Below are 23005 nucleotides of genomic sequence, written 5' to 3'. Positions count from 1 at the left end.
GCAAATATGATATCCATGCCACTTTCAAACAGAAAATGTCATCTTCTTGCACATCCTGGAGCATATAAAGTTCTTTGTATCTGCAGTTTAGTCCACTTTGGATTGACTGACAGATCAGTAAACATCTATCTGCCTTGAAGAACAAAAATTACATCCATAATCATTTATTGCCAATTTTTTCCACATTTAATTCTATATGAAGGAGCATCCAGTGTGTGGTCTACCGATCCCGACTTGCTAGGGAGAAAAAACAATTGGTATTACATAGAAGTTGCTATAGATCTGAGAGACTGTTTTTAGAATTAACTTATAAAACACCCACCCCAACAAGTATGACTGCATTAATTTGTCATAAATCTTGGGAACAGTCACTCTGAGAGCATATAGCTTGATTTCTCCAAATTAACTTTGGATAAATCAAGGAAGCCGTGTTAGGATATGAATTTGTTTTCAGTTACAACTGGAATTGATTCGACAATGATTTTGTTGAGTTCTGTGTGCTTGTCACAGCTGTAACTTTGTGATATGAAGATGCTGGGTAGAAAAACAGCAAAATATTAGTAAGGTCAATAAATTATATTTTTTATCCTTTTGATGTTATTTATATTATTAATAAATAATATACAGTGAAAGAGTTTAAGGAAAAATAATGTAGGTATTGTGTGTTGGTCTCCCATGATACATCTGACTCCATGGAGATACTCATATAATTACAATTACTTATGTAGTTTTAATGTGAAAGAAATAAAAATAAATCACACTCAACTATACAGATTTTATTATGGTTATACCAAAACTTTATGTACACATAAATAATGCGATATCTGAATTGGCAGTGATATCTCAATTGGTTTTACTTATGTACAATTACAAATCTAGTTAACAATGAAAGTATACTCACATGAAATTTGGCAACGTATATGAAGAAAATTTGTGCATTCAAATTTTCAATACCAATGTTAATGGAAAAATAGTTTTAAAACTGCTTTGCATAATTACAAAATTTCATTAAAACCTGTTTACACTGATTTTCAAAGTTTATTCAAGAAGATAGAAAAAAAGGCAGTGATCTATACAATTAGAAAATCCCTTCCCATTTCCCTGAAATTCACTAAAAAAAATTCTATTTTAAAATAAAGACATTATATTATAAACTGTAGCAGAACTGAATTTGGATCAGTGGTTCTCAGGAAGTAATATAGCTATTCAGTTACAACAGATACCTCCCCCCCCTCCCAAAAAAAAAAACATATATTATATATAAACATGCATGTAAGCATGTACTGACTATTATGGCTTAGCTACAACAGTTCCAAATCATTCAGATGTAGGTTTTGTTTGTTTTCCCCGAGGGAAAGGAATATTTTTCTGCCAACACATATCAAAAGATGAAAAGTTCAGCAACAAGATCTGCCTTAATGATAAATTATTTTGTGTAAACTAATATTTCAGTATGAGGGGAAGGTCTGTTTTTCCCCTCCCTCTTTCCTGCACCTATACAGTCAGTTCTCGACTTATGATCCCATCAGAAATCACTATATGAATCTTAAGGATATGTTAACAATTAACATCCTTGAATGCTAAAAAATGTAGGTCTGTTTTGTTATATTTTTAAATTATTTTACTCTGTTGTCTATAGTGAAATAACACAATGTACAAATTATAATATAAAATTTCCGTATGTTACTGTGCTATAATAAATCATGAAACAAAAATACACAATGCTTCTGTGCACTTACTAGTAAATTAATCAGCAAAATACACATGAAGCAATTGGATGATTCATCAGAAAAGGCAAGGGAAGGTGGATAATCAACATCAGATTTTTTAAATTCAGGAATTGCAAAAAAGCATTCTGAGGAAAGTTTACAAGATGCATAACTTGTGGTAGGTCTAAGCTCATCTTCAGTGGATAACAAACAGCAGAAGTTGATTTCTTTAAAAATGTGTACATTACATCCAATTAGGCTTCCTTTTCTTTTCTGCATAAATTTCTCTGCAGCAAATTATTACAGTTTGCACATCATTCTTCTACTTTGATAAATCTCTCCATCTTGAGATCCATTTCCTCACACAATTGAACTGCCTTATTAACCAATAAGGCAGTTCAATTGTTCCTATACCAATTTTTCCACTGTAAACCTTTTTGGAGAATCTTATTTTTTTTTTTCACCTTTCTTCTGCAACTTTCTGTGCTTCAAGCTCTATAAGTTCTTCATCTGAGAGCTCTTCTTCCACTGCGCTAGTTTCAATATTGGAATACTGTGAGTTGCCATAATAATAATCATAAAAACTGAGAAAAATTCACATTAAAATGTATTTATTCTACAATTTTTGCTTAAGTGTCATAAGCATCTTTTTTTCCTTCATTTTTATAATTATTATGCCACTACTCTATTTATTTACTGTCAACCTCCAGCTTTTCAGTTAGCACCACCATACTGTCACCAATCTCTTGTAAGACTTGTCTTTGTTGAATTATGAATGTATGAATATGTAATTTAAGCAGCTTCTTTCAAATACTTTTCATATACTTTGCTGTCACCTCACTCCATGCTGCAACATATATTATATTCCTTCCAAAAGTATCTGAGGGGGTTTTCTCACTTGTAGTAGCAGTTAAAGCAAAAGCATTAAATAATATGCCTTGATTCATGGGTTGCAGTTGTGAATACGAGTGGTTGTAAGTCACAGACAGACTATTGTAATATGCTGTATGCATTAATCATATAAGGGAGGGTTTTTTTTAAACAGGTAAATAGAAAATTTACCTGTTTATGTTGTTGTTAAATAAATTAAAATATGTATTTAACAACAACAATGAAAAAAAAAAATGATGAGATGACCTAACAAAAATTAGCCGAAAAAAAAAGTATATATTTACTGGTTTAAGTTGGCCCTGACTCACTTACTACCTTTTTTGAATAGCATGTCAAATTTTTAATGACAATGTTATTTTTAAAAAAATCAGTGTATTTATCTTATTACTCCTGCAAAGAACCACTGATATTCAAAATTATTAAAATACAATCGACTCTCATTATAGAAAACTTATATGGACCAAAGGAATAGTTTGTTATAGTGGCTTGGTATAATGAATTTGCTTTGGAATAGCACACTGATGCCATGAAATTTAGCTGTGAACTGTTTCATAGTTTGTTATAGTCGGTTTGCTAGAATACCATTTGCTACAATGAGAGCCAACATAAAAGGATTTGAATCCATATGTTTTTTTTTTTATTTAAAAAAAAATTTTTTCACTTGGATATACAGTATTATTGATTTCAATGTATTCAGTAATAATATGCTGAATATTAATATATTAAATATTATTCAGTATATTATTCTAAAGATTAAAATGCCTAGCTTGAGAAAACAAATGCTTTACACACAATACTCAGACATAATATAAATCAATCATTCAACTAGATTCAATTATTGATAACAGGAAAGAATGCCACAAGATCAAATGGATTTCAGCTCAGTAACTTGCTCACTGCTAGAATGGATGTGCAAATGAATAGATGGAACAGATGTTAAAAAGTACATAATATACATTTCTCTTCAAATCAAGAATATGCTATTAAATGTAATGCTTGTTTTTAAATGACAATGTGAAAAACTGCATTCCTTTTAGAATGAGGATTTGGCACAAATTACAAGCTTCTTTTTTTCTTCTGGATAAAGCACTTTAAAAACAGCTATACAATATTAATAGGAAAGATATTTTTAAAATATGCAAATTCATATTGGATATGTATGTACTGTTTTTATTATATCTTCTCTGTTCTCATCAGTTCAGATGTTATTTAAAAATGCACTGGGGAAAAGAGATCATTAAGAATTTTTGCTTTGTTTAGTTGACTCATTCGTTTAATGATCCTTGGGGAAGAAAACAATTACAAATGATATTCTTCACTTATAACTGACAAAGTTCTACACATATCTATAAAAAAAAAACTAATCAGTCATTCAGTATCATAAAATATTTAAAACTATACAAGCGATTTTTAACAGACATCAGAAAGGTGCAATGAACAGTGATGAGTACACGTTATGCTAATATAGTAAGAAACAGAAGTACCCATAGGGCACAGAGAGAATGATTTGTTAAACACAAATACTCAGAAATATATACATAGGTAAAGAAATAGTGTGACTATTTCTGTATCCAAATCTTGTAAACACCAAGACAGAAAAACTTTGGCATAATCAGGTGAAAAAATATTTTATACTGCCAAGAATGAATATATAATTCTCATATACTGCCAAGAATGAATGAATGATGCACACCATCTGAACTCTAAAACTGCTGGTGAAAAATTCAAGTACTTCACAGTAAACAAAATAACTAATAAATAGTTCTTTATATGTAATTTATTCTATTTTATTAATGAACTTCATATTTAAATACCTCCAAAGGGAAATATACTATTATACTGTCGAATTTCAGGAATGTAATAAAAATAAAAATTCAATGCCAAACTATAAAACTACCTCTGTTTTTCTGCATTACTCACAAATATGTGTTCAGTTTTGTGAAACTATATTATATATTATGATTCAACCTACTGGCTAAATCTGACTATATTGCATGTTTTCTTTGATTAACCACCTTTTCACTGCTGAGAAAACGGAATCTAGCCAAATTCTCCTGACTTATTTTCACAATTTTCTTTTATAATTTAATTAAAAAGTAGCATGCAAAACTTTAGACCATTTGTTTTCAAAGCAAGGTTAACCAAAATTGTGACATTTATAAATCATGTTTCATTGAAAATTTTGTGCAGTATTTGCACACAATACTGAATGTTCTGCACCACCTCCATCTTTCTTTTAAAATTTAGTCACTATATGATATTTTTCAAAACGGGGGGGGGGGGGGGGTATACATATAGGGTAAGGCAACATTTGTCATGCATATATCAATTCTCTCCTTTTCTTCTCTTCAAGTGAGAAGAATTTTGTAGTTGGATTTTTTTTGGGATGAAGGTGCAAGAAGAACCATGGATGGGAAATATGTTCATATCAGTCTAAGTGGTTGGTCACCATGCCAAGCACATCCCATTTTATTGGTTGCTCTCAATGTACGAAAGTTTTACATAATTCCTCATATGAGAGTTGGTTGAAAATCTGCAGGTAATATATTTTTCCATGTCATTACTTTATAGTGTCTGAGAATTTAGCACTGTTATGTACAGGAGATGAGAAAAAGAATGTCTATACGACTTTAGGGCCTTACACAAACATTCAACAGAATGTATGTCTGACCTGTTGAATGCCTCCCATATTCTTATTGTAAACTGTTACATGGGGATGGGAAGACCCTGACCATGTGATGCATCAGCTGAAATTTATTCTGTTATGTGCACCAGTACAAATATTTTCTTTCAGACAGCAAATGTACACAGAGAAGTGCTTGCACTGAACTGAATTATATTCATAATAATTATCAACACATGCCTGCAAAATTCAAATTTGTTTAAAAGTTGTTTAGGTGCAATTCCAAAGCGTACTTGAGCTCAGCAAGGGTGCCATTTTTAAACTGTTCAAGATAGCTCAAGACTAACAGTGAAAAGGTTAAGCAAAATGTAATTTGCTTAAGAAAAACAAAATTCTAGAAATAGGTAATTTTACTAAAAAGAATCCCTGTTGGAAAAAAAAAAAAAAAAAAACCCATAAAATAAAAAGCTTCAGACTGATCCTAAGCTCATATGAACAAAATACAAAATAGATAACCGAATTTGAATATTCTGAGTTAATAATCTGAATAACTTACTATATTGTGAAAATCCTGAGAAAACAGCACCTTTAATAAGTATAATACAAACTAACTTACTATACATATGCACCTTCTAAAAATAAATACAAATAAAGAAACATATTCTGAATGTCCTCAAAATAACTAAGTCACATATAAGCCTGGGTGGAGTGCTTTACTAACCAAGGGTATCACCCAACTAGCTAACGCTGAAGAGTGTTAGCACAATGGACAACTGCTCTACATATTGGTTTACTCCTGGTAAAAAATATTTATGCTAAAAATCTACTTCAATTCTGATTATTTAGTAGTCATATCATGTAGGATTTTTTTAAAGTATATTTATATAAAAAAAAGAATAACTAATCACTGTAGCATTTTTATGTCTACCTGTATTACAAAGTGCTAGAGAGATAATTAACATTAATAAAAAAATTATAGGGTGAGTTAATAAAAGCTTTATATATCGATAGCAAAAATTAATAAAAAAATAAAAAAGTAAATGAATCTTAACATGCTGATAACAATAACAGTATTGAGAAATGGATAAAAATGGAACTTAAGTAACAAGTTTGGAATGCACACAATCAGCTGCTTTCTTGGGATGTCTGTGTCCTGTAACTTAAGGAAAAATAACAAAAAAAAAAAAAGTTTTATAAAAATTATGCTATTTTTTTCAATTTAAGAAATCTGCTAGCAAGCCAAATGAAATGAGACTATGGAGGCCTAGAAGAGAGGTGAACAGAGTTGGTAGCATTAGAAAGTAATGAATATTATCAAAGTCTTCTATGAAACATCCAAGTATCCACTGTATATGCATCACCTTTATCCAGTGAATTTGTCAACAAACCCATGTGAATATCATAAAGGATACTGCTATTATCAACCCATTTCTGAATCCTAGTCCTCGCGAACTTCTCCAACACCTTAATAACTCCAGACACACAGTGCAGTCTGTGATGTAGAGCCAATGTTCAAAGATTGATACATACACACACACACACACAAACACACTTAGATCCATAGATGAGAAATTCAAAATGCTAGATGGTGAAATGGGTTGAGAAGCAAATGAAGTTATGAAACCATAAGTTATAAATTGCTTTTTATTTACCAAAAATTAAATCAGAATCTAGGATTATACTGGTTTTCAACTTGGCTTCATTTTTTTTTTTTTTTTTTTTTAAAGTGGAGGAGAAAAAACTCAAAAGCAGGGATGCCAGTTATGAATACATTCTGGTACAACTGTAAACATAATAAAAGTAAAAATAGTTATGGGTTAGATTTCTTAGTCTTGTTATTAATAATTTATTATGGATATAATTATGAGCTGGATAAAAACTGTGGAGTAGTTCAAGCAAAGATATGTGTAATTTTGTGTAATATTTGGAGACGTGAGTATTCTGTGAAATATTTTTCTTTTCTTTTAGTGATACTTGGGACAGACAGTATTTGTCAAGCTTCACAAGTTGCTGATCATGTCTTTTGTGTGTCATTTATATCTCACAGTGAACAAAGACAAAATGGAGCGAAAGCAGTGTGGAAATACAAAAATCAAATGTAATGAACAGTGCTGATTTTTCAAAGATGAGACATTGTCATGAGTCACATATGCATGAAGATATAAGGAGAGGATGAACAAGAGAAGTAAGAGGATTCAGGAATATTTTATTACTGCAAGGTATCATTAAACGAAAGTAAGTAAGAGGAGTGAATATTACACAAAGAATAAGAAAGCAGCACAAAGTATAAGATTGTGAGTGATAAAAGTAAAGAGGAAGCCCATCTGGCCAGAACACATGCAATTTAAAGATATAACATACTGGCATTACAGCCTTAGTTGCTTTGCTTCATCTAGCATGACTAAGTACAAAAGAATACAATTGATGGAACAAAACCAAGTATGAGCTGGTAGGAAAGAGAACAGACTAACAGAACAAAAGTGGGGTATAGCTGTTGATGAGTGATAAAACGAAAGCAGGCATGGCTGTTGATATGAAAGACTATGATTACCAGAATGCAAGTGTGAAATAAATAAATGTTTGACTTGAAAACTGAGTTAATCAAAATGAGAAAAGAAGATAGAGTATGTTCGGAATGATAGTAGACACGAGTGGAAAGGTGCAAAGGAACAGGATGAAAGATAGCTGATAAAATGAGATGATGAATGATTGAAGAGTGGCAGGATTCCATTATTAAAGGGGGATGGTAAATGAGAAGGTGCACAACATTTGTTTTCTAGAAAGGAGGATGTTCATCCTGTTCAATGGTGTTAGTGACTTGTGAGAATAAATTTGAATGAACAGAAAGAGAATATGATAGATATCAAAAAAAAATTTTGAGGAGAAAACAGTGCAAAAGAAAAATTCATCCAATATACTATTCGTGATGAGTTAATACAGCAAGCAAAAATCACGAATAGTATATTGGATGAACAAGAGAAAGAAATGCAATGATAATAGAAACAGGAGGGTAATGCAATATTTTTCTTGAGAACAGAAAGCAAGAAGGGAGGGGAGTTTTGATAACAGTTGGAAATTATGTCTGCACAAGGTGGAGAAAACAATGGCAGTGATTTTGAGGCAGAATGGCACAAGAGATAAGAATGAAATTAGATGGAGGGAAACTGGATGAGATATTTAGTTAAATGTTGATATAAGCTGGAGAATAGGGAGTGGTGTCATATAGTCAAATTGGCATAGTAAATAAGAAAAGGGTGATCACATTATGGTGATTTTAATTATGGTAATATAGAGTGGAATGAAGAGATATCATCTGGGAACAAAGAAAATGAATTTCTTGATTTTTTGAGGGCCAACTGCCTTAGACAGTATGCAGTAGAGGGAACATATGAGGACCAAGAATTTTAGATTGTCATAACAACAGAAAACGTGAATGCCAACTTTTGAGAATGTCCATGAAGTGATCACAAGAGTGGTGGCCAACCATATGAGGACTTTTGTGAAGAAAGGATATGTGGAACTACAAGGCCAGTGATGAGCAACTTAGGTGACAGCTCAGAGCTATAGCATGGAATGAGGACTTAGGCAGAAAGGAGATCAATGCCGACTTAACAGCAGCAATGTCTGAGTATACTCTGACATTGTTACTGTTCCATCATCCATTTCACACCTATCTTATGAAACCTCTGAAAACTCAAAGGTTAAATCTGTCTTATATGTCTTTTTTTTTTTTTTTTTTTTCAAAACCAAGTTTTCTATAGATTCTTGCTGCTCTCTCTCTCTCTCTCAAGATCATCTACAAGATGGCAAAACCTGGTATGTCAGAGCACCCATGATTCATGGAGGTAGAAGAGGTGTCAGTATTTGATATGGTATAGTATGGCTGTTTTTATGAAGATGGCAGAACATGATATGTCAATACTCAGTTTCGCCAGCTTGAAGCAATGACCAAACTCTCACGTGTTTCTAAGAAAATTATGAGTTCACCAGATACGGTAAAGCATGTGAAAACCTATTCTGACACCTTGGAAAGTAAAATCAGAACATTAATATGGCTATAATATCAGTGTTGTACAATACTTTAAAAAAAAACCATCTCTGGAAATCATTGATCACAAGTTCCTGTTGCCTGGGTATACAAGGCTAGTGTGATAGCAATCACACTAGAATTGAAAGAGCAAAGAAACAAATTGAAGAGGAAATAAAAATTATGATACCTAGAGACTGGTACCAGTTTGTAAGATTGATCAGAGGTAAAAAGAAGTTCAAAGTCACTGCAATGAAGGTAGAATAAATTTCCTTGCTTTTTATTTTGCAACTTGACCGAGTGGTTAGCATATCTGCTCTCCAGCCAAAAGGTTATGGGTTCGAATCCTGCCGTGGCATGGATGTTTGTGATTGTCTGTGAAAGTACTAGTGAGTAGTCTGCGGTAGATGGCATTGGTGTTAGATGATGAAGGTTGTGGAGTAGTGAGACGAAGAGTTGTAGAGTAGATGCCCTCCCTCGATGAGTCTTTGGACTCCCTGGAGGTGTGATGTAATAATAATAATAGTAATAATAATAACTTCTCAGTGATGTGCTGGTCAAATGAAACTTCAATAATGAAGGAGAGAGAGTGCAAGAGCTCAACATTAAATGGCTATGCAACACTTCAGCTTTAGGCATAATCTACTTCAAGCACAGCCTAGATTCTGAAACAGCATTTAGAACTTTGGATCTAAAGGGAAGGAAAGGGAGACCTGCTGGAGCAAACTCAGTAACTGTGCCACTCTCTTATACAACACCCTTGGGAATTGATCCTCTTAAGAAATGAGATCTCTTATCGGTCTTGAACCTACTAGATGAAGATTGTAGAAGACTTTACCGACAAGCAGCCATGAAAGGGAGTATGATGAACTGGAGGACTGTTTGGAAATGGATTGAGATGAATGAAGATTGTATTTATATATATGTGTATATATATAATTTTTTTTTAAATTTCTTTTCTTGTTTGTTTTTACTTTTGACTATGAACAAGAGGATAAGATAATATTCCATGTATGACATATTTTTGCATTTTGTTACATCTTATATGGTATAACTACTAGCTTCGACATCAATTTAAATTGAAAAATTAAATTAGATTTTTTTTTATGTGAATGTAGTTGTAGTATTCTATTTATGACATATTTTCTATTTTTATATTGCTATTCTGTATAACTAGTTTTGACATCTCTGTAAACTGAGAAAATTAATTTATGACAGAAGTAGGCAAAACATGATCTGTGAGAAAATTTTCTGCTTTTATTACTTTTATGCCAATGAAACCAAGGTATAAAGAAAAAAGAGTGTTCTAATTAATCATTTTTAAATAACATCTTTATTCGAGCAAAATTTGATTTGTCATAAATCCTAGAACATTCATAATGCTCTCCTATAAAATATAAAACAAGTGCATATATCAACTTCTGCCATATTAATGCAGAAATAAAAATGGATGAATGGAGAGATTAAGCATGCAATCTGGAAGAAGGCATTATGGAGACAGAATAAAGTGTGGTAACAATCAGATGCAAGAGGACTATAAAGAGCAGACTAAGAAAGCGACTTATGTGGTAAGGTTCTAGTAGTAAGACTTATACATTGGTTAGACATAACTGGTAATTAATTTACGGAATTGACAACGCATATAAAGTAAATAAATTAAAGATAACTTTAATGAATCACTTCTATATTTCGGCAATGTCACATTGCCATCTTCGGGAACATAAAGATATGGTATGTGCACTAAGGAACTAACAAAGCAAATGAGGAAGAAAATAAGAACTAATTTTGTTCCTAAAGTCCTAATGGTGCCCTCTTGCGGGCTAATTTGGTAGTCTTGGCAGTTGGGCTGAAGTTCTCAAAATGAAAGTCTCCCAAATTTGGGGCAGTTTCATGCACCCAAATTTGTTGAGGTTAGGAACGTTTTTTAGAGCTGCTGAAGATTCTTTGAATAGTCTTTCGTATTTAAACTTGCTGCGATGGATTATTTTTGTCTTCTTCCAACGAATTTTATGGTGGGTATCTAAGGCATGGTCTGCCAGTCCAGAGCGGCTGTACTGGTGAAACCGGATGTAGTCTTGGTGTTCTGAAATCCTGATATTTGTTGTTCTGCCTGTTTGGCCAAAGTAGGACAATTTGCAGCTGCAAGGGACCTGGTATACACCAGGTCCGGGAACATATCTTTATGTTCCCGAAGATGGCAATGTGACATTGCCGAAATATAGAAGTGATTCATTAAAGTTATCTTTAATTTATTTACTTTATATGCGTTGTCAATTCCGTAAATTAATTACCAGTTATGTGGTAAGGATAATGAAATATAAATGGCAATTTGCCAATCATGCCAAGAAAAGTCACCACAGTTTTTTTTTTTAATATATATGTATGTATGTATGTGGTGAGCAGAAGAAACAATGCTTGCGGGAGGATGATGTTAGTGGATGAAAATGGTAGAACGGTAATCATTCTACAACTCATGCAGAGGGAATGGAGGAGAGACTGATGGTGAAGGGTATAAGAAATTAAGTAAATTAATAAGACAATAAGACTGTTGCTGTCTTATTAACATTGCTGCATGTCTTAAGAAAATGTTCCAGTGAGACTTCAAATTGCAGGCCAATCTGCATGTCTGGAGCTATGGTAATGGCTAGGATCCAGAATTGGATAGATTTGTTCTAAATTATGGCCAAAGCAGCAACTAGAGCATAGGTGTATTATGCGCTTTGCATGTTTGGGGGATGAAAGAACTGAGCTGATAACAGTATTCTCTGTAATGGCCAGCACAAGGTAAGGGGAAGTTTTAGTCTACTTACGTATTATGAGAAAGTGACAAATACTTAGGATAAGAAAAAAGTTGCCATGTAACAAGCTGGTAACCAAATTTGAAAAGACAGGATTAGATAGCAGACTAGTAAGATATTTGCTATCAGATACATCTATATACCTTATTGATCCCCATACGAGAAAACAATATTCTATTCTTCATGCGTAGGTTTCTGTGGTTAAGAAGTTCAATACAAATATTCTGGTTTTGTGACCACATGTTTATTAGAGAACTGTTTTTAAAAAACTAAAAAAGTACTAAAAATAACCCTACAAGTTTCATTAGTCATAAGACTACCATCTTCAGGGGTAAAGAGAACTAACAGTTTAAAGCACAAACTATAAGAAATTATGAAAAGCAAGTTCATTTGTTGGTACTATGAACATCTAAAAAGTTCGTTAAAAAAACTGAATAACAGATCTATACAACCATTAATGTGTGTTAGTTGGAGACAATGCTATTTGTTGTCGCGTTCTGTGGTTCACGCTCACTGTGTCCGAGATCTGAAGTGGGTACATTTTTAATAAACGATGACCAAACTTGATTTAAAATCAAACCTTGGTTTTTGTTGCACTGCGTAGGAATTTTAATCATTTGTTGCCTCTCTGAATTTTCTTGTGAAACAATTCTTATCAATATAGGAAATGTTTGTTCTATCGCTACATCATGACTGGTAGAAGCTGTGTGATATGCTAGATGTGTGACATCTAGATTTAAAGACTATCTTAATAACTTACATCCAAACATAAGATTCACTCTGGAACTAGAAGAAAATAAAAAAAAACTTCCTTTCCTAGACATCCTTATAGAAATAAATGAAAGAAAAAAAACAGTTTATTATTCTCCATCTATAGAAAACCAACAAACAGGAAGATTTCTTCATGCTACCTCACACTACCATCCCAAGCAAAAAATGGGCCTAATAATTTTAAAGCATACAACATCCCCAGTACAGAAGAAAAACAGAAAGAATACAATATTTAACACAGATCCTACAACTGAATGGTAACACAACTAAGATAATCAAGAAAATTCTCAATACAGCACCCACAAAAAACTTAAATAAACAAGACTTCAAGAACACAGTCACCCTTCCTTATATCAAGAATGTAACAGATAAATTAGCCAAATGACTCTACAAATACAACATAAAAGTGACTTTCCTGCCACTTGAAAAAATATCACGATCTCTTCATCCTCCGAAACCCCACATCACCCAATGAAAAAACCAGGGGTTTATAATATTCATTGTTCCTGTGGCATCTGCTATGTGGACCAGACAGGGAGATCAGGGGAAATCTGCATGAGCAAACATCAAAAGGACGTACAAAAGAAGAGAGAACATAAATCTGGCTTAGCATATCACACAGCTTCTACCAGTCATGATGTTACAGAACAAACATGTCCTATATTGATAAGAATTGTTTCACAAGAAAATTCAAAGAGGCAGCAAATATGATTAAAATTCCTATGCAATGCAACAAAAACCAAGGTTTGATTTTAAATCAAGTTTGGTCATCGTTTATTAAAAATTTATCCACTTCAGACCTCGGACAGAGTGAGCGTGAACCACAGAACGCGACAACAAATATCATTGTCTCCAACTAACACGCATTAATGGTTGTATAGATCTGTTATTTGTTTTTTTTAACGAACTTTTTAGATGCTTATAATACCAACAAATGAACTTGTTTTTCGTAATTTCTTATAGTTTGTGCTTTAAACTGTTGGTTCTCTTTACCCCTGAAGATGTTAGTCTTACGACTAACATAACTCGTCGGGTTATTTTTAGTATACTTGTTTAGTTTTTTAAAAACAGTTCTCTAATAAACATGTGGTCACAAAACTGGAATATTTCTATTCTATTCTAGAGGAGGAAAGTGAGTAGTGGTATGCAGCAGAGGGGGGGGGGGTGTATTTGTTTTGGAGCCATTTCTATTTAACTTGTATGTTTATGATATTGAGAGAGGTTTACAGGACACATGCAGTTATTTAGATGATGCAAAATTGGGGGAGAACTATGAGGAATACAGCAACTGTTGTGTCTTTACCCAAGAATCTGAATAAATTATGCAACTGGACAAGTGAGTGGTATTACTAATTCACCATTATAATGTAAGGTTTAAAATTTAATAGGAAAGGATGGAGTGTAGTATATACAATTGATGGGGAAATTTTGAAAGAGATGGAGATGAGTGGTAGTGGACAGGAACCTGAAACAGAGGGGTCACACTGCTAAAATTGTAAGGATATCATAATGGATTATGGCAATGATGAGGAGAACCTTGACTAGTAGAAGTAAAGAACTATATGTTCCACTGTATAAGGTCTGTTCCACATCTGGAATACTTTGCACAGATCTGTATACCTGCTTTTGCTTTTCAGGGGGATGAGGACATATTGGAAAGGGTTCAGAAAAGATTGACTAAGGTGATGTCAAGTCTCTAGAATGGTGGTTATGAAGACAGTTTGAGGGAATGCTATTTGCAGAGCCTTGTGAATAGGAAGAAGAGGGATGATATAAAACAGACATGTAAGTTATGAATAATCAAAACAGGTTAAAATCATAGCACTTTATTTATATAAACTAAATGATACTTCTACATGTTTCACTATCTTTGTGGCTGATGGCATCTTCAGAAAAATATTTAAAACAAACAAAAAAATATCTCAAATGTTTTTAACAGCTGCTATTTTTTATAAATTGAAAGATATTTGACAGATTTGTTATGCACATCATCATTAGGCATATCATGATAGTCTGTACATTGTTTTGCAAACCTTGTATGTGATTGCTGGCATAAGACACAGGTCCAGAATATGTATACACTAATTAATGACAAAGTATAATTCCTTAGTTTCTATTTAGTGTGTCATGTGAGCAAATTACTTTGGATGACGCCTTCGTTCTGAACAAAATATTCTCTTCTAAGTAAGGCATGGAGGATGCTTGCCAATCTACAGTGTGATGTTCTGCAAGGATGTGTGCCACAAGTCTGCTTCTTTCTTCTCTCTTATTTTGAATTGCTTACATGTTTTTTTTTTTTTTTTTTTATAAATTTCGAAACTTCTCCCAGTTTCACTCACTTACACCTTTCCACAGGAACAAGGAATCTTGTATACCACAGGGTATTTTTAGTATACTTGTTTAGTTTTTTAAAAACAGTTCTCTAATAAACATGTGGTCACAAAACCAGAAGAAATTGCCTTCGTTCTGAACGAAATATTCTCTTCTAAGTAAGGCATGGAGGATGCTTGCCAATCTACAGTGTGATGTTCAGAAAGGATGTGTGCCACAAGTCTGCTTCTTTCTTCTCTCTTATTTTGAATTGCTTACATGTTTTTTTTTTTTTTTTATAAATTTTGAAACTTCTCCCAGTTTGACTCACTTACACCTTTCCACAGGAACAAGGAATCTTGTATACCACAGGGTATTTATAAAACAGAGACCACTGTCTTTAGGGGAATGCAGAAACATATGGTGTTAATTTACAATTAAAATCCATTGTCAGAACAGCCTTTGTCAGAAGGCTGTTCTGACGTTGATGGATTTTAATAATTGGGCTATTTGTCATCAGGTGTTGCCAATGTATGGTAAGGAGAGTGCTTTAATAATTTATTTAACTGATTTCCAGGTTAATGCAAGATGGTTTATCAGAAAATAACATTTTTTCAGTAATGATTGGTATGTTATTTTCGACCACAAAATTAATTTAATAAGATAACTGAACTGGGTTTTATTGATCAGAATTTGATACAACTAGTAATCAGCTAGTTTTGCCACATTAACTAGTGGCTTCATCTGGGTTTTTGATGAACATACAAATATAAACTTAAAACAACAAGCTTTGATTATGAATCAATACCAGTGGCAGCCAGTGAAAATTTTAAGTGGGTTGCTGCATATACAAAATAAAAAAAAAAATAATTTTTTCCTAATCAGTAACCAATTTATTAATAAATAAATTTACATATTAATAAATTGCTTTATTAAAAATATTTCACCCTCACCACAAACACACATCAATAATAAAAGTTTTATATCTCACAGAAATAACACGCGCAAGCATACAATTTATCTGTAGCGACACTGCCCAACAAGTAGTGTCAGATTCACTTGTTACGTGCAGTGACAAGTGCAAACGAATATCAGCGAGTCTGGCTGCAATTGGCCAAATGCAATAATTCTGATACTGCATTAGTTAGATCGCAGCGCATTTGTTTCATGTAATGATAATTGAAAAATTATGATTTCATATTTTCAACAGTGACACACGTCATAATTCAGCCTTGTATCTATAATAAATATATAATCATATGTTATTTTAACAAAATAAAATAAGATTTACGAAAAATATTTCATCCTCACCAAGAACACGCACCAATAATAAAAGTTTCATATCTCACAGAAATAACGCGCACAAGCATACAATTTATCTGTAGCGACACTGCTCAGAGAGCAGTGTCAGATTCACTTGTTACGTGCAGTGACAAGTGCAAATGAATATTGGCGAGTCTAGCTGCAATTGACAGAATGTGATAATTCCAACACTGTGTTAGATCGCAGTGCATTTGTTTTGTAATCCAAAGCATTAATCGAACAGTTCCAATTATTAACTATTCAATCAATGTCAAAACATAAGCTGTAACCTTTAACATGTTGTAAGCATTGTTATTATTTTTTTCATTTTTTCCTTGGGGGTGCTGCAATGTCACAGTGCTTATGTACAAGCCACCACTGATAGCACATGGTCAGTCATTGTTCAGCAGGTGCACCCTATAGTTAGCCGCAAAATTAAACTCTGATGTGTTGAGAGATCTTATAAGTGATTTCCAAATGTCACATAGGATCATCCTTTGGTTTCTGTTCGGGGTACCTTGAGAGCAAATTACCACTGTAGCTTCTTTTATGTTGCGGGAGCTGTAGTCATCTTCTATGTATGGCATAGAACTTCCATCCCATTCAATGTTGTGGTGAGTGTTGGAAAAATGGAATGCTGATCCTGAACTGTCCTCTCTGCTGTTGTTGATGTCTCCAATGCACATATTTTGTCTTATTTCTAGACTTCTTGAATTTGTCCTATGTAATTAAGGCCACAAGAACACAGGATGTTGTAAACTCCAGGGTGTTTATTGAAAGTGTTGTGGTCTTTAGGTGAGCATAACATATTCTGTACTGTCTTAATCAGTTTGAAGGCTACTCTAATGTCGTGAGACTTTAGGAGATTGGTAATTTTTTGTGAAAAAAGGAATGGAAATTGAAGTTCTGTAATGAATGTCCTGGATTTGCTGTGGAGAGGGATTAGAGAGTAGTATTCTTTTTTGTTATTTTTTTTAGGATATCCATTGCTGGTTAATATTTGGAAAATAAAATCTAATTCTTCTGTTAATATTCTTTTATCTCTTATAATAGAGATCACCCTGTTCTCCAGCATATGTATAATGCTCAATTTCTGTGAAATATGGTGTAATGAGGAGAAATGTAGGTAACGACATGTGTGGGTAGGCTTACGATACAGATTGAGAGAAATGCTTTTGTCCACTTGTTTCATAATTAAAATGTCCAGAAAAGATAATTTTCCTTCACTCTCAAGTTTTAAGGTGAACTTGATTATACGGTGAAACGAGTTTATGGATACTAGAAAATCATATAACTCTGCTACACTATTTCCATATTATGAATATGTCGTCAACATATCTCCACCAAATTGGTTTAGGATTTGTACATAATAAGATGTCATTTTCAAACTTTTCCATGAATAAGTCCGCACAGGGAGGAGATAGATAGCTTCCCATCACAAGGCCCAAAAGTTGTAGATTTTTCCATTCCATCGGGAAAAGATTATCTATAAGAACCATAACTGCATTCACCAGGACATTTGTAAATAACACGACATCTAAACTAGCTAGAATGTCTGTTCTTGAGATGGAGATATCTCTTAGCTTTTCTACAAAGGGTTGCATGTTTCTGATATATGCGTCTGTGTGTCTATTATCTTTTATATCTACTAAAGGCACACAAGATGTTTTGATAACAAATAAGTTGGTGAGATGATACCATCCACAATCGGTCGAAGAGGAATATCGGTCTTGTGTAATTTCAGAGATCCATATAAACGTGGAGTTAACAGATGCATGAACAACTGGCAGTAAGTAGATGTGTCAGCAAGTAAAATTGAAATTTTTGACACATAATCCCTTATATTCAAGATAACAGTAGAATTGCCTTTGTCAGCCTTAACTATATGATACCTTTATTCTTCTTTAAATTAGACAATGCTCTTTTTTTCTAAGGAGCTAATGTTCTTTTTAGGAGGATAAAAAGACGAGAGAAGAATTGCAGTCTTTAATCTAATATAATTTGAAACAGGTTCAAGTAAAAAGCCTTTTCAATGTTACATATAATGTCTATTTTAGGTATGTGCTCTTGTGTGATTGTAAAATTTAAACTTTTTTTTTAAGATGCTCACTTCTGCAGGTGTTAAATTGTGATCCGAAAAGTTGAAAACTACTTTATTATCAGGAAGGGTAGCTCTCGAATTAAAACCTTTCTCAAATAAGGCATTACATTTTTTGATATGTCTGTTCTTGCTGCTTAGGTAAGTTCTATTGCAAGTATTGTTTATCATATTTTCTAGACAGGACCATAGGTGAGCATCTATGCTGTTAGATATAATGTACTGTAAATCAAGGCACAATGAATCAACCTGGTTTAGGGCAAACCTTGTGTATTCTTTCGCATAACATCGCTAATGATGTTTTCCAATAGATCAGTTTAGCTCTTCTAGAATGGAAATATTCTTTGAAAATTAAAAACTTCGGAATTATATTGTTGTTCCTACATTTTTTTAGAAACGCAAGTTGATGCAGAAGTTTGTCTTTCTTGCATTTAAGCTGTTCTAGTTTACGTAACTTTCGTTTGACTTCCCCATCAAGTTCGTTCATGTTCATTATGTTATTTTCAACCACCAAATTAATTTAATAAGATAACTGAATTGTGTTTTATTGGTCAGAATTTCATACAACCAGTAACCGACTAGTTAACTCGTCCATGTTAACCATGTTAACTAGTGGTTTCATCTGAGGTTTTTGATGAACATACAAATATAAACTTAAAACAACAAGCTTTGGTTTTTCAGTTAAAAAATACTTTTTCAGTATTATGAATCAATACATAACTGAAAAAGTACCAAATGCATAGGAAACCATTGCACAATATAAATATGTAGAGCATGGATGCTAGCACATGGTCAGTCACTATTCTGCAGGTGCACCCTATAGTTAGCCACGAAATTAAACTCTGATGTGTTGAGAGATCTTATAAGTGATTTCCAAATGTCACTAGGATCATCCCCTTGGTTTCTGTTCAGGGCACCTTGTGAGCAGATTACCACTGTAGCTTCTTTTATGCTGCGGGAACTGCAGTCATCTTCTGTGTATGGAATAGAACTTCTATTCCATTCAATGTTGTGGTGAATGTTGGAAAAATGGAATGCTGATCCTGAACTGTCCTCTCTGTTGTTGTTGATGTCTCCAATGTGCTCCTTTTGTCTTATTTCTAGACTTCTTGAAGTTTGTCCTATGTAATTTGAACCAGCCAAAAGGCTATGGGTTCAAATCCTGCCATAGGTGGATGTTTGTGATTGTCTGTGAAAATACTAGTGCTGGTGGTCGGCGGTAGTGTTGGTGTAGATGAAGGTGGTTGTGGTTGGTGGAATGAGTGGTAGAGACGGAGAGTTGCAGAGTAGGTGCCCTTCCTCGATGAGCCTTTGGACTCCCTGGAGGTATTACATAATAACAATAATCTGTAATTAAGGCCACAAGAACATGGGATGTTGTAAACTCCAGGGTGTGTGTTGAAAGCGTTGTAGTCTTTAGAAGAACATATTCTGCACTGTCCTAATCGGTTTGACGGCTACTCTATTGTTGTGAGACATTAGGAGATTGGCAATTTTTTTCTGGCTTCATCTGTACACCAATAAAATGAATGGAAATTGAAGTTCTAATGAATGTCCTCAATTAGCTGTGGATAGGGATTAGAGAGTAGTATTCTTTTTATTATTTTTTTAGGATATCCATTGCTGGTTAATATTTGGAAAATAAAATCTAATTCTTCTGTTAATATTCTTTCATCTCTTATAATGGAGATCATCCTGTTCTTCAGCATATGTATAATGCCCAATTTCCATGTTAACATGGCAAAACTAGTCGGTTACTAATTGTATCAAATTCCGACGAATAAAACTCAGTTCGGTTATCTTATTAAATATTTTTTCAGCAACTTCTTTGAGAAGCCAATCTGGAGGAACTGATGAAATAAGATTCAAAGTTCTTTTCCTTTAATTTCACCATTCTCAACAATATTTAAGGCTCTGTTTCTTTTTTTTAAGGTTCTGATTATGCCTAATATTTTGTTAAGGATGATGGAAGGAGCTTACATGCAAATATACACACCCATATCAGTGTTTTCTGTAAACCTCCAATGTTAATCCTCAAGTATTGCTTTTGTTTTGTTCCTAGGACATTTAGGAGATGAAAGACATGTGGCTTTAGGATTGTCTGTGCTATAGCTTCTTCCTCAAACTTTTTCATATATTGTTAGCGAGTGGAATGCATAGCCGGAGTGTATTGTGAATGCCTGTAGTGTAAATAACTTCAAAGCTCATTATGATAGACATGCTGCTGGTTTAGTGGACCTCCCAAGATGAGTCTATCGACTCCATGGGGGTTACTAAAATAATAATAATAAGTTAGTGATGGGCTACAGAAGTGAGTCCAGTGATAGAAGAGGCACTCTTCCTGACATTACATGCCTTGCAGAACATCACACAGTAGACTGGCAAGTATCTTTCATACCTTACTTAGAAAAGAATACTTTTATCAGAATGTTCACAGTCACTGAGGTAATTCACTCACAATGGCACTAAATAGAAACCAAGAAATTATACTTCATGACATTCAAAGTCATTAATTAATCCATGTAAACAATCAAAAGGTTTGCACAACAATGTACAGACTAGCATGATATGCCTAATGATGCACATAACTAATTAATCTGTCAATCAAATATCTTTCAATTTATAAAAAAAAAATAACAGCTTGGAAACATTTGATGTCTTTCTGCTAAATATCTTCCTGACGATGCTGTCAGCCAAAAAGACAGTAGAACATGAAGTAACATTCAGTTTATATGAATAAAGTACTATGACTAACTTGTGTCTGCACGGTTAGCCGGGTGGCTATGCGCTTCGCAACCATATGCCTGGGAAAGGAGTGTCCTACGTTCGATTCCCGTCGCCGATGTGAGGAGCTTAAGGATCTTTCTCAGCTATAGCCAAATTAGCCAGTCTTGGGCATGGACAGTAGGGTTTTCTCCCCAGTTTATCTGGGGTTTTTCATCCTGCAAGCAAGCAAACCAGTGAACACACAGGCTACAGTCATTGGACACACTGGGAGGCACAGGGCTAGCCACCTTATCCTTGGGGTGGGTACGGCTTAGAAGAGCTAAGGATAGCTCCTTCCACACCTAGGAACTGTGTGCACAAAATTTTTGCTTTCAGAATTTCTAATTTACAGTCAATAATTTTTTAAAGTACTATAAAAATTAATTATATGATAAATCATAACACTTATTCCAACTTAATACACTCTAGTAACTTTTAGCCTGTGCCATGTGGGTGAAATGATGCCGATGTCAGCAAGTTGCAGGGGCATATTTGTTTAGAGTGTCTACTGTCTAGACCAGTGCTTCCCAAACTTATGGATGCCAAGGCCCCCTTTGGAAAAATTAAAATATTTCCGGGCCCCATCAAAAAAAAAAAAATCATATAGACAAATATTATTATAATATTTATTGTATTTATATTCAAGATTTTGCATTTGTAATCTTTTTTTGTGTTTCTTATCAATACCTTTGAAATGAAACTTATATGAATAAGCATATATTTACTAATATTCATTAATCGTCAAAATACGCAAGAAGCAAAATTTGTGAACCAACACCTATGTGTGATTTTTTCCATTAAAATATAAAAAAGAACAAGAAAGAAATAATAAATAATAAAAATTAAATATGTTTCTTTTAAGATTTAAAAAAAAATCTACTTACTCTTAAAACATTTTAAATTTGTTTTCATTATTTCACAGAACCCCCCCCCCCCTCTCAACAAAACTTATGGCCCCCAGTTTGGGAAGCGCCGCTGGTCTAGATAGTGCAGTCACTTGAACTTGTGTAAACAGTGATGGATTTTTATAGCTACATGGATTTAAGTGAATTAATTTAGTGCTCACAAATTTACAGGTTATAGATAGATGGAAAAAAGGCAACGTTAATACAAGAAACATTACATTAGTGGTTTTAGTGGATTAAACCCTCGAAATGTCATTGTCGAAATTAAAGCAAATTCATTTAAATTTGAGTGGCTGGATAATTTTTTTAAAAATAAAATGCATGTACGTGCAGTATTTAAGTAGCTGAAAGAGTAAGCATTTAGGTTGCTGTTATAGAAATATTTAGCATGCAACATACAAGATCTTTTAACAAAGATGTTATCACCAATTTTAGATGTATCAAATTTAGAGTTTGTGGCTTGTGACTTATGATTGTGAGCACAGCTACTGCACACATTGAGTCTGAGACTTGGAAACTTGTGCACAAAATTTTTATCATGCACAGATGGGCCTGAAAAAAAAAAAGCTGGTAAGGGGATTGTTACCATTAAACATGGAAGATTTGATAGAATGGAGGGAGACATTGGTGGAACAACTGGCTATCCCTTCAAACTAGTTGTATAAGAAGGATGTGAGCAGAGAAAATGAGCATTATGTTCTATGCATGGAGAGTAGTTCATGAGATGAATGCATTGCTTGAGAGTTGGTGAATGTGGGAACTGAATAAGTTTAAGAAAATTTGATGAGCTATGTATGTGACAGTG

At 33.5% G+C, this 23005-nt stretch overlaps 1 protein-coding gene across 1 annotated transcript in view; it reads right to left on the bottom strand.

Annotated features, from left to right (window-relative positions):
- Nucleotides 1-755: 755 nt before the first annotated feature.
- LOC150093220 (heparan-sulfate 6-O-sulfotransferase 2-like) overlaps nt 756-23005 on the bottom strand; it is a 38376-nt gene continuing 16126 nt past the window's right edge. Inside the window, exon 3 of the mRNA XM_090413509.1 lies at nt 756-3882. Coding sequence (XP_090269635.1) covers nt 3810-3882 — 73 coding nt within the window. The 3' untranslated portion in view covers nt 756-3809. The remainder of the gene's footprint in view (nt 3883-23005) is intronic.

Source organism: Typopeltis vanoorti, chromosome 24 (assembly GCF_054136105.1).
Source record: "Typopeltis vanoorti isolate ZY-2024b chromosome 24, IOZ_Tvanoo_1.0, whole genome shotgun sequence".
In the NCBI taxonomy this organism is placed as follows: Eukaryota; Metazoa; Arthropoda; class Arachnida; order Uropygi; family Thelyphonidae; genus Typopeltis; species Typopeltis vanoorti.
This window is presented reverse-complemented; position numbering and strand designations above follow the sequence as displayed.